The 13,857-nt window shown below is 37.8% G+C and overlaps 1 protein-coding gene across 5 annotated transcripts in view; it reads right to left on the minus strand.

The window, feature by feature from the left end:
* Nucleotides 1-13,857, minus strand: part of LOC126184089 (bestrophin-2-like) — a 610,224-nt gene that overhangs the window by 187,789 nt on the left and 408,578 nt on the right. For 4 of the 5 annotated variants that reach the window (XM_049926445.1, XM_049926446.1, XM_049926447.1 and 1 more), the window contains one exon: nucleotides 450-616. In XM_049926445.1, coding sequence (XP_049782402.1) covers nucleotides 450-616 — 167 coding nt within the window. Of the gene's footprint in view, nucleotides 1-449; nucleotides 617-12,985; nucleotides 13,067-13,857 lie in introns of those variants that run through there. The other variant, XM_049926448.1, reaches the window with a different exon arrangement.

Consider the following 13,857-nt stretch of genomic DNA (forward strand, 5'->3'; position numbering starts at 1 on the left):
GAATACTACAATATCTGCAAGATAGAAAGTAGGTAATCATATCAATGGTAGATTCCATCCAGAATAGTAGTAAGTTATGAGACATACTGGCCATTACTTCCCTTCATGAGAGGAAATGTCTAATAAAAGCAAAACTTTTGAAACTATCAGTTCCTTCCTTGAGTCGGAGAGAGGGATGGTTAAAAAGGAACAGCAGGTAACCCCGACCTCTTAATGACAGGGGCTCACTTGTAGTAAGGTCTAGGATAGTGCTGTCACTTCTACTTTTATAAGACTCTGCTGACAGTACTAAGCATTTTTCCTCCTAAAGCTAAGCAGTGGGCTGCAATTCTACCTCACAAAGTAGGTAATCATTAAGTCGTATATGTTCAGAAGTAGATGTTCATTAAAATTTAACAAAACTTTCATGAAATATGTCTTTAAGCTGAGTATTTAGGATATAAATTTACCTGATTCTACCACATGTTCAAGAGTAGGAAACCTTCTTTTCACTGCAGAGCTTATTGATCGCAGTACCAGAATCAAAGTGAGATTTAAATACCTCATCAAGGTTCTCCTTACCATTCGACCTTGTTCATCATTTCCATTAACATAGAGAGCAATGGAATGCATAATCCTGAAAAGAAGTAATCACATTGTGAACATATTTAGTCACCCTAGAGAAATAAAATAATAATTTCATTCTAATGAAGTGATTTTAATGACAGAAAATATCAAATTATGTTATACAGTAACCATACAACAGTACTTTACTGTGTACAAAAGTGCAGTAGCTCAGGTATTGATATTAATCTATAATATTACAATTAATAAATTTATAGTGTATGTCATAGACTGGATGAGCAACTGACTAAGCACACAATTTTTCCTTCAAACATATATAGGACTGCCTTAAACAAGATAAGAAGCTTATTAAGTCATAGGTTTTTAATGAAGCTCACTTTTTATGAGTCTGAAACAAAACCTGGTTTAAAAATCTTGAATGCATGGGGCTCCACAACTTTCAGATATATATTAAAAGATATATTCTATACACTGTGAGCTGCATTACGAATTTTTATTTGCCTAAACTGGTTTCCCGGCTTATAACCCATCATCAGTGGCATTTTATGCACTCCTTTAGCAGTGATATGCTTGTCAGTTAGTAAAACATGAGTAACATGTTTACTCTACGTAATTTTACAAAATTAAATTCATCTGTATTTTCTGTAGCTCCAATGACTGCATCTACAACATACATTCTTACCTTCTAGAACACAGTTTTTAATAATATGGCTGTACCATCAACAACAGTAACATTTAATTTCAATGTTTGTAATTAGTTTTTATTGCTATGTGTCTCACAATAACCAATGTTCCTGATTTGTTAGTTCAGTGAATTTACCAAGAGTTACATCAACACTGTTACATTATTTGTGAATGTCCTTCATTATTACAGGGGGTATCAGCAATTTTGATAGTTAATTTAAATTTTTTTTCCAACTAATGTTTTTGCTCTCACTACTCATGTACTGACTCTTGTGGCTTACATGCTAATTAGAGGCATTACATCAGGAAAGGGTGTTTGTACCCACAAAATATGTTGAATAACAAGTTGCCATATGCAGTGTCTGAATGACCAATGGGGAGTATGGAAGAAAATCCTATGTTGATTGTGGGACATGCTGGAGTGTTGGATGACAGATTCTCTCTCTGACTCTGGCTCTCAGTGAGGCATGATATCTTTCCCCTCTTCTCTCACTTGAATGTTGTTGGACTTTGTTCTGTGACCAAATGAGACCTGCCATGACCATCCTAACTGGCTGGTGGTCTGTTCTGTGACTCCAGGGTGTGCCAGATTCTACACCAAACCACTGAATACAATGGAAAATGTTTTAAAACTTAATTTACACTTGAACCACTCCCTCTGGATACCTGCACTCCACAAAATCTTGAAATTACCACTCTACCCCAGTACAAATGGGTGTTAGAATTGTGACCCACAACCTTTCAGTCTGTAAGGGAGGCAGTAATTTTTGTGGCAATATGTGCCAGGTACCAGACACCAAACCTAGTTGAGTCAAGCTGGCAGCCAAGCCATGCCATGCAAGCACCATTTTCCCAAGCCATTACTGCTTGCATCAGCAGATTCCAGTGTGCTTGGTTGATGATGACAACGGGCCTGCTGGCAGATTCTGGTTCATACAGCTCATCCTCTATACCACTGAAGCAGCCTGCCTCACCTCAACACTGCATGCCATCTTGACTTTTTGCAGCCTACCATCATGCTATCCACTGGCTGCTGTGAAGAACCTCTGTTTGTTCTACATCTACATCTACATCTACATGATTACTCTGCAACTCACATTTAAGTGCTTGGCAGAGGGTTCATTGAACCACAATCATACTATCTCTCTACCATTTCACTCCCGAACAGCGCGTGGGAAAAACGAACACCTAAACCTTTCTGTTCGAGCTCTGATTTCTCTTATTTTATTTTGATGATCATTCATACCTATGTAAGTTGGGCTCAACAAAATATTTTCGCATTCAGAAGATCAAGTTGGTGACTGAAATTTCGTAAATAGATCTCGCCACGACGAAAAATGTCATTGCTTTAATGACTTCCATCCCAACTCATATATCATATCTGCCACACTCTCTCCCCTATTACGTGATAATACAAAACGAGCTGCCCTTTTCTGCACCCTTTCGATGTACTCTGTCAATCCCACCTGGTAAGGACCCCACACCGTGCAGCAATATTCTAACAGAGGAGTGTAAGCTGTGTCTTTAGTGGACTTGTTGCATTTTCTAAGTGTCCTGCCAATTAAACGCAACCTTTGGCTCGCCTTCCCCACAATATTATCTACGTGGTCTTTCCAACTAAAGTTGTTCGTAATTTTAACACCCAGGTACCTAGTTGAATTGACAGCCTTGAGAATTCTACTATTTATCAAGTAATAGAATTCCAACGGATTTCTTTTGGATCTCATATGGATCACCTCCCACTTTTTGTTATTTAGTGTCAACTGCCATGTGCTACACCATACAGCAATCTTTTCTAAATCGCTTTGCAACTGATACTGGTCTTCAGATGACCTTACTAGACGGTAAATTACAGCATCATCTGCGAACAACCAAAGAGAACTGCTCAGATTGTCACCCAGGTCATTTATATAGATCAGGAACAGCAGAGGTCCCAGGACGCTGTCCTGGTGAACACCTGATATCACTTCAGTTTTCCTCGATGTTTTGCCGTTTATTACTACGAACTGCGACCTTCCTGACAGGAAATCACGAATCCAGTCGCACAACTGAGACGATACCCCGTAGGCCCCCAGCTTGATTAGAAGTCGCTTGTGAGGAACGGTGTCAAAAGCTTTCTGGAAATCTAGAAATACGGAATCAACTTGAGATCCCCTGTCGATAGCGGCCATTACTTCGTGCGAATGAAGAGTTAGCTGCGTTGCACAAGAACGATGTTTTCTGAAACCGTGCTGATTACGTATCAATAGATCATTCCCTTTGAGGTGATTCATAATGTTTGAATACAGTATATGCTCCAAAACCCTACTGCAAACTGACGTCAATGATATAGGTCTGTAGTTCAATGGATTACTCCTACTACCCTTCTTAAACACTGGTGTGACCTGCACAATTTTCCAATCTGTAGGTACAGATCTATTGGTGAGCGAGCGGTTGTATATGATTGCTAAATAGGGAGCTATTGTATCAGCGTAATCTGAAAGGAACCTAATCGGTATACAATCTGGACCTGAAGACTTGCCCATATCAAGCAATTTGAGTTGCTTCGCAACCTCTAAGGTATCTACTTCTAAGAAACTCATACTAGCAGCTGTTCATGTTTCAAATTCTGGAATATTCCATTCATCTTCCCTGGTGAAGGAATTTCGGAAAACTGCATTCAATAACTCCGCTTTAGCGGCACAGTCGTTGGTAACAGTACCATCGGCACTGTGCAGTGAAGGTATTGACTGCATCTTGCCGCTTATGTACTTTACATACAACCAGAATTTCTTCGGATTTTCTACCAAATTTCGAGACAATGTTTCATTGTGGAACCTATCAAAGGCATCTCGCATTGAAGTCCGTGCCAAATTTCGCGCGTCTCTAAATTTTAGCCAATCTTCGGGATTTCGCGTTCTTCTGATATTCGCATGCTTTTTCCATTGCCTCTGCAACAGCGTTCGGACCTGTTTTGTGTACCATGGGGGATCAGTTCATTCTCTTACCAATTTATGAGGTATGAATCTCTCAATTGCTGTTGCTACTATATCTTTGAATTTGAGCCACATATCGTCTACATTTGCATAGTCAGTTCGGAAGGAATGGAGATTGTCTCTTAGGAATGCTTCTAGTGACACTTTATCTGCTTTTTTACATAAAATTATTTTGCGTTTGTTTCTGGTGGATTCGGAAGAAATGGTATTGAGCCTAGCTACAATGACCTTGTGATCACTAATCCCTGTATCAGTCATGATGCTGTCTATTAGCTCTGGATAATTTGTGGCTAAGAGGTAAAGTGTGTTTTCGCAACCATTTACAATTTGCGTGGGTTCGTGGACTAACTGCTCGAAATAATTTTCAGAGAAAGCATTTAGGACAACCTCGGAAGATGTTTTCTGCCTACCACCGGTTTTGAACAATGATTTTTGCCAACATATCGAGGGAAGGTTGAAGTCCCCACCAACTATAACCATATGAGTGGGGTATTTATTTGTTATGAGACTCAAATTTTCTCTGAACTGTTCAGCAACTATATCATCGGAGTCGGGGGGTCGGTACAAGGAGCCAATTATTAACTTAGTTCGGCTGTTAAGTACAAGGGCTATCCACAAACTACATTACGTTTTGGAATTAAAAATAAATAAAGTATTGGAATGTTTGTTTATTATATACAGATGAAAGCCAGACTTAAATACTACTTTTCTACATAGTTGCCATTTAAATTAAGGCACTTATCGTAGCAATGGACGAGCTTGGAAATTCCTTCGTCATAAAATTTGGCCGCCTGCGCCTTCAACCACGTGGTTACCTCTTCTTGAAGCTGTGGGTCATCATCAAAATGCTGCATAGCCAACCACTTCTTCATTGCTGGGAATAAGTGGAAGTCGCTCGGTGCCAGGTCGGGACTGTACGGCGGATAAGGAAACAACTCCCACTTAAAAGATTCGAGAACTTCATGAGTGGCATTCGCCGTGTGGGCCCGGGCATTGTCATGAATCAGCAAGATCTTTGAGCCCAACTTTCACCTGCGCTTGTTTTGTATTGCTCTTCTGAGGTTGTGCAGAGTTTGGCAATACCTTTGAGAGTTTATTTTAGTGCCTCTTTCCAGGAAACCCAAAAAAATCACACCTTTTCTGTCCCAAAAGCGGTAACCCCTATTTTCAGGTGCTCAATCTGGGCAAATATTCTTTGCTCATCTGTAATGCTTTTGATTCATTATAAGTAAATTTTGTGTTGATCTTGAACAGATAAAATACCCTCTACCAGCTTCCAGGTGGAGTGTAGCATGGAGGCAAGTGGTAGTGATTCATGCAAAGCTTTTCAAGAGCAAATAATGGCTCTTACCCTTTAAAATCTGGAATTAAACAAACAGATAAAAAAAGAGCTGTCATTTGCTCAAAAATAAACTCAAATGTTCAGGTAACACTTGATGATTCTATGAGCCATGCTGATGGACCTCTTCATGCATCACAACCCAGTACAGTAAACAGTTTTGTTGCAGGTACTTTCATCCCTTCCTTCTTGTGGAAGGCATTTGAGAATGTTGTCACATTTTTGCAGAATGTTTGTGATCTCAGTCAAATGTGTCTATGACCAGAGAGATTTAAGTTAAACATTGCATGTCTAAAGTTGAAGGAGATGTGAGAAACTAAGTAGAATCAGTTAAGTATCTGCAGTTAAGTATCTGCAAAATGCCAGCAGTTTTGATGTGTTGGCAAAGGGGCAATCTGACCTATACTCTGACAATAAGAGAGTAGAGACAAGGCCTAAAGACTTATTTCTCAGGGGGATAAAGTCACAGATTGGTGGAAAGATAAAGATGGCTTCACCTTCATCTCTAAAAGATGCTGTGTTTCTTGCACTGCTGAGAAACAAGACTAATAATTAAGTCTCATTTTTTCTCATGACAATGATTTTTACCACATGTTCATGTAAGAAAAAAATTGCACACCTCACAAGTGCTTGGGTCATATTGCCAATAAGTGTCATGCCCTTTGTTGCACTTAATGTCATGAGATCAGTCACTTCAGTGTCGAATGTGCCTGGTATAAAAATAGGCCATACCCAGTGCATGGAGGATTCAGGAGAAACAGAAGTAATGGAAGATCTGGAATGGGAAATGGGATGAGAGCCAGTGTTGTCACTATGCCAACTCCCCATTAAAGTCTGTCAACCCAGCACATTTTGTAGGTTAATGGACATGGAAAATGTGATTGTGAGAGGCAACATTAAAAGGTCAGTTAATATTTTAATGGATACAGGAGCTTAGGTGAGTTTCTACTTCTACCGACTGATATAAGCAGGCACTGAAGCTGCCTCTCACTCACATCATAGAACTGGGGGCTGAAACTATGAATCCCTTGGGAACATGCAGTATTGATCTGAAGACTGATACACAGAAATATGATTTTGATATAAAGGTGCTTAGAAAAATGGAACAGGAATCTGATGTCCTGGTAATGATTTCCTGCACTATTTTTATTGAGTCATTAACTTTCCATTTCAAATTGTCCAATACGGTGATACAGTGTATCAATTTTGCGGCAACACCACTAGGAACTCATGGAAAAAAAGCCTATTCTATAATTCTACACTACACCATGTACCATTGTGTTGAAGGTCAGTGCCCCTGAAACTCTCTGTGGTGTAATGGGGACAGTTTGCTGGGTAACAACTGCAATCCAAGAAGTTACAGAAATTATCTTTCTAGTTGAACTGAAGTTTTGGATTGCCTCCAGTTTTAATCATAAGGAACCTTTATAAAGACAAAAACATAAATGGAGAAATATGCACACCAGTTTGATTAGATAGCTTCACAACATGGGACTTTATAGTCCTACGTAGAACAGTACTGGCCAATGTACAAGATATAGCAGCAGTACATACTGAGCTTTTTTAGACTACAAGTATGAAACTATGAAATCAGAGAATGTTCTCAATTTGAGAAATGCATGCAATCATGTCACCCCTTAGAAACCAGTTGAAAGAATTGTGTGGCTGTCTGAGGAAATACAACATAGACAAAATCCTAACAACAAATGTGTAGCTGATAGTTCAGAAACCTTAGCACATTCCCTACCATTTGCAGGTGGTTGTAGACAAAAGCTCTCAACAACTACTATATACGGAGTAATTCAACATTCCTCAAGCCTCTGGGTCTCAGTTATCATTACTACAATTAAAAGGAAACATTAATTATGAGAAAACTATGTGTAGACATGTGGTTGGCAAACAGTGTAATCAACATCCAATACAACCTGCTCCCTTACATCGATGAAACACTCATCTGACAGGGAAATTGCAAATGTTTCACCACCCAAGATATGAAGTAAGGTTATCACCAATTCCAGTAATGCCTCAGGACTTGGCATCTGTTATATCTTATAGACTATATGAGTTACTCAGGATGCCTTTTGGTTTAAAAAATGACCCCCACTACTTTTCATCAGTTTGACAATTCATTACTGCATGGCTGAAAAGTTGAAACCCAACACATGCTTAGTATGTGTTGATGATATTGTCTTTTCATGGACACTCAGAGAACATGACCAATGGTTGAGAATCATATCATTATATTTACAAGGTGCCAACTTAAACTTAAAACTGGAACAGTGTTCATTTGTGGAATCTTAGGTACAATACTTGGTCCAACAGGTGTACAACTACATGCACATCTCTTTGAAGGAGTTAACAGTTTTCCAGCACTAAAAAATGTGAAAGAACTACAACTATTTCAAGTCCTCCCAGTTATTACCATAGATATGTGCAGGGTTAAACCACTATCACAAATCCATTAACTAAATTATTAAAAAAACGGGATTACATCTCAGTTGGGTCACACAATGTGAGGCAGTAATGAAACAAATTAACGATGTCCTGACAACCCCCCCTCCCCCCCCCCCCATTAATTTACCTGGACTTCGAAAAATGATTTATATTTGATGTTAGTGACTATGCCATTACTTGTGTTTTAAGTCAGGAGCAAGATGGTGTAGAGAATCCAAATGGTTATGCATACCATCAGCTGAACAAAGCAGAAATTAATTACATTACAACTGAGAAAGAGCTGTTGGCTCTGTTATTTGGTGTGAATTACTTCAAGTGCTACCTTTACAGTGGAAGTGTCACAGTAGTCACTGATTATGCTGACTTATAGTGGCTACTAAATTTAAAATATCTGAGTGGTCAGCTAATGCAATGAGCCTTGAGGTTGAGTGAGTATGATTATGAGGTCTGCCACAATTCCATAAAATTGCACCAAAGTGCCGATGCACTGATTGTGAGCTGAAAATGTTGTGTATTAGAAGCAGATGAGGTAGTTATTGCTGAACTATTGGAAGCACAGGAACAAGATGAAGAATGCCAACAATTTGCCTCTCTTAAGGATTTTGATTCAAAAATGGTATTTTATAATGCAAAATGCTGCAAGGAAACCAGCTAGTAATTCTGAAAGTGTTCCAGTGCTGTATTATCACACAATATCATGAAAATGTGTGAGCTTCTAATAATGGAAAGTGGACAACAGATCCAGAGTAACAACAAGATACTGGTGGAAGAGTCAGTAGTGCAGTATGGAATATTACATTCACACTTGCATTTGTTGCACAGTGAGCACAACAGACTACACTCTGAATTTCACTGTGGACACTACCTCAGATCGCTGTACTCTTTGAAACAGCAGCTTTGGGCATCCTAGGACAGTTTACACAAATACAGCAAGAAAATGAGTATATGTTATTGACTGCTGGTCACTTCTCATCCTATGTTATCTCTACTCATCCCTGAGATGATAGCAGAGATGGTAGCAGAACCTTTTTTGTTTTTACACATTTGGTTTTATCACTAAAAATTTTGATGCAATAGTTATAGACCAAGAGACACTGCCACCAACCATGATTCCTGTTGCCCCTCCATGAGCTAAACACAGTATCACCCAATGCCTTGATGTAAAACGGTCCCCCACCAGATGCATTCCACTCTAAACACCTTTATGGATTATAGTGAAGAGACCGAGTTTTGTTTTCTAAAAATAACCCTGCAGCAAGTCCAGAATTAATGGAGAACAATACATTCAATAGCACAGTTCTTTCAACTAATAAAAAGACCAGATACGTATCTGCTCATTCTGCCATTCTGCATTTTAGCAATGGTGAGCAGCTGTGATCAGCCCCCATGCCACCATCCAATTAGTTTTGTCCACTTTTATTTGTTCTCACCATATTGCCACACCACTGACACTATTCCAGTTTCCTTTCCTTCTGCCTTGACCAGGACTGAATCTATAATCTTTCTCACAGTTACATATTGAAGCATTGTGTTTCCCTTCATTTCTAGTTCTTCCAGTAAAAGTTCCTCAGTTCTGCTGTTAAAAGTGGGCCTTTTTGTCTCCCCTAAACTTGACAGGTGATATTGCTCCAACCTATAACCCCTGAATTCCATTCTCTAATATCTGTCTGTCCCTTATGAATTCCTGGTTTCAGTTATAATCAAGGCCTGTGATTTATAGAGAAACCACTATGAAATGATCAGGTAATCATGTCCTTTCAAACCCTAGATCCTAACATATCAATTTCTATTTTTACTTCCCTTCTTTAAACCACAGTCAATGTTATCTGCACAAGCCCATCAAGTTAGCATGCTATATGGAGCACATGGGACACACACACACGCCCAAGGTTAAGGACCCAGTACCACACCTACACCCCCCCCCCCCACCCCCTGCAGGTGGTAGCCTAAAATTTTTACATGAGGAGTATAACCCTCTCCTTGCTAGTCATCCAGGATGCCATTGCGCTGTAGTGAGGTACTGCCAGCAGCTTATCAGCATGTGCCAGCTCGATGACCTCAATTTAAATCCAATGGGGGTTCAGTGCACCATGGAATTGTGTATTATTGACCTCTATCAACAAAGCAACACACACAACTGTGATTCAGCTCCCTTCATTGTTTCCTGTATTCCTGCTAGGAGGAGTTGCAGGATTTTTTTTACATAGATGAGGATATAGGAAATGATTTCATTCATCCTCTCTCATGGTTTAACTTGAACTACACCCATAATTTACTTCACAACTCTGAAGTTCACATCTGAGTGCTTGGCAGAGGGTTCACAGAAGCTCTTTCACACTATTTGTCAACTTCTCCATACTCAAATAGTACATGGGAAATGGGAGTCAACAAAATATTTTCGCATTTGGGGGAGAAAGATGATGACTGAGATTTTGTGAAAAGATTTTGCTATAATGAAAAAACTCCTTTGTTTTAATGATTACCATCCCAACTCATTTATCATTTATGGGGCTCTCTCTCATCTGTTTTGCCATGATACAAAGTGAGCTGTCCATCTAAGAACTTTCTCAGCGTCCTCCATCAATTCTATCTGGTAAGGATCCCATACTGTGCATCAGTAGGCCTGTACTCTATGAGAGGATGGACAAGAATAGTGTAGGCAGCCTCTTTAGTAGATTTACTGCCAATAAAACACAGTTTTTGGTTTGCCTTCCCACAACAATTTCTATGTGATGCTTCCAACTTATGTTGTTTGAATTTGTAATTCCTAGGTATTTGCTTGAATCAGCAGCCTTTAAATTTGTGTTATTGAAACTGAAACTGAAATTTAATGGATTCTTTTCAGTAGATGCCTTTTATCGTTCAGGGTCAACTGCCACATTTTGCACCATGCAAATAACTTATCTAAATCATTTTTTAATCTGTACTGATCATCTGATGACTTTACTAGATAGTAAATGACAGCATCATCTGCAGACAATCCAAGGGGGCTATTCACATTGTCTCCCAAATTGTATATATAGATTAGAAATGGCAGAGAGAATACAACACTTCCTTGGGGGAATGCTAGATATCATTTCTGTTTCACTTCACAACTTCCCATCATTTACTACATACTGTGTCCTTTCTGACAGGAAATCATAAATCACACAACTGAGATGATATCCTATAGGCAGGCAATTTCATTAGAAGGTGCTCGTGAGTAATGATAACAACACCATTTTGGAAACCTATAAACATGGAATCAACTTGATATCTTGTGTCAGTAGCACTCATTACTTCATGCTAACCAAGGGCCAATTGTGTTCTGGTATGCATAATAAATAAACTATCAGAAATTTGTGTTGCTAATTTAAAATTTTTTTCATACTTAAATTATCAGTCTCAGTACTCACATGGCCAAGTAGAAGCATTACATCAGCAGAAGATATTTGTTCTTACAAAATACACTTTCTGATAAGCCTCCTAATGCTACATCTGAGTGACCAATGTGGAGCATATGAGGAAAATTATGTGTTGATTGCCAGACATGGCTGGAGCATGAGATGACAGATGGACGTTCTCTCTGGCTCTGGCTCTTAGAAAAGCATAATGTCTTCCCTTTATTCTTTCTAATCATTGTTCTTGAAGATCGTTCTTCTACAAAATGACACCTGCCATTACAACCTGACTGGTGAGTGGTCTGTTCTGTGCCCCAGGAAACATGGTATAGTACATTGAATCACTGAATACAGCGGAAAATGTCTTAAAACTTAATTTTTCATTTAAAACACTCCCTTGGGATGCTCATGTATATCCTTTTATTAACAGAGTGCATCAAAAGATAGTGCAGGTTGTTTCATATAGTAAAATTATTGATGAGTATTGCCAGGCAACTGTCATTTTTCCTTTGCAACACACTGAAGGAGCCAAATACTTCCAGTAATAAGTGACAAAGAGAACATTAAGGAAACATTAAGGAGACACATTTTAAAACAAAATTCATTTTTAGGGAAACCAATAATTAAAGCATTCACCAGTATAAAACACTTAAAAAGATGATTTATTTTAATGTAAATCAGTCAGCTATGATGTGAGTACTACAACTTACTACAGGCCATTTGGTGATGTTATGTAGCCCCTTGTAAGAGAGTAAAAATCATATTGAACTCTAGGACAAAAAGAGTTCACTTGGAATGAACATAACTTCTACTTAATGATGCACTTAATTTAACACTTTCCAGTCCTACCTACTGTAATTATACAAATTTGCAAATGTCTGCTTATGATATATAAAGGAGTCAAAGTTACTAGGTGTATTTTAGTGAACTTTTTTCATCACAACTGTATACTACAATTTATTCTCAATGCAGAAATTAACAGATTTAGAAAATTTTGAAAAAATATGGTTTTGAATCAAAAACTAGTTTTTTATCAATGTCAAGAAATAAACAACTTCAGAAATATGTTTTTCTGCTTTCACTAAATGAAATAATTTTTCTTTGTGTAATATTGTCTGAAAAAAATTGGAATAAACAAGCCTACTTGATGTTCTTCACGTTATCAGGTCTCTTTCATCTCTTTTTCTGGCTGGTTCAGCTCCTTTTCTGAACAAATAAAGTATCATTAACTCAGGACATATATGCGCTCCAGACAGTGACTCTAAAGTGTAAAAAATTAGTAAAATATCATAAAACTATGTGAATAATATTAGGTATAGTGGTGTTCTTGAAGCACTGAATCTATCTACAGTGAGAAGGCCCCTGTGTTTATGACAGACAACTGACTTATTCTGTTCAGATAAAGTGTTTAACACACATGTGCTACTTACATAAAGTAAAATATTTCCAATAAACTATCATATAATGAGGGAAATCCTTGTAAAATCTGCTGATGATTTTAAATTGAGAAAACAGTGTCTTGTTGTTGTTAAATATATTAAACAGCACATGACAAACACAAGAAATGAAGTATCCAAAGCAGATAAAACCTGAGAAACAATATTCCAGAACTCCATAAAATCAGTTAGTGGTCTTAATTTTCCATTCAAACTGTGACAGATAAATATATCACATAGATCTTGGTTAGAAAGAATTATTATGCCATTAGGTAACATGGAAAAGACCTTTGGCAATATGTATTAACAAAAACTTCATTTCAAACTCCTTTGTAGATTTCTTCTGGAAACTCATTTGGAATTAGCTGTAAGAAAATAGGAAATCCATAGCTACATAGAACTGTAGAGCAAATTTGTATACCAAAATCATGTACAAAATTAAACCACAAATCACAAGCTAAAAACAAAACAATCAGTAAGCTGGTGCACTACATGCAGCTGGTAACACACATAATGCCAACCTGTTAGATACATTAAGTCATGCAAACTATTTGAAAGTCAGATATGACAATTCATTTCATAGAGAAGTAGAAGGTGTACAAACCATATTAAATATAGCATTTGATGACTGAATACCTACAGATGGTTCTCCCTCATGAGTTTTTAGATTACAAATTTGCCAAACTTAATAGATTTGAAATCAGTTGTTTGTAATAAATATAAGGCACCAGGAGAAAAATAATTAAGTGTGAGATAGAATAAATGTTTTAGTACATTACACAGGTAGCACATGCATTTAATAATCATTTATTAAATGTAATAGAAAGCATAGGGACAAACAGAGCAAGAACAAAAGCACAGCAGTATGTTGAAAATGTTTTCTCATCAAATTGAGTCAAATGAATGCATCACCAAATTCTACTTCTGAAATTAAGACAATTATACATTCTCTCAAAAATAAAAGCTTATGCGGTTTTGATGGTGTCCCCTATAGAGTATTAAAGTTTTTTCCCTTGTAATAAGCC

This window comes from Schistocerca cancellata, chromosome 4 (genome assembly GCF_023864275.1).
Source record: "Schistocerca cancellata isolate TAMUIC-IGC-003103 chromosome 4, iqSchCanc2.1, whole genome shotgun sequence".
Lineage (NCBI taxonomy): Eukaryota > Metazoa > Arthropoda > Insecta > Orthoptera > Acrididae > Schistocerca > Schistocerca cancellata.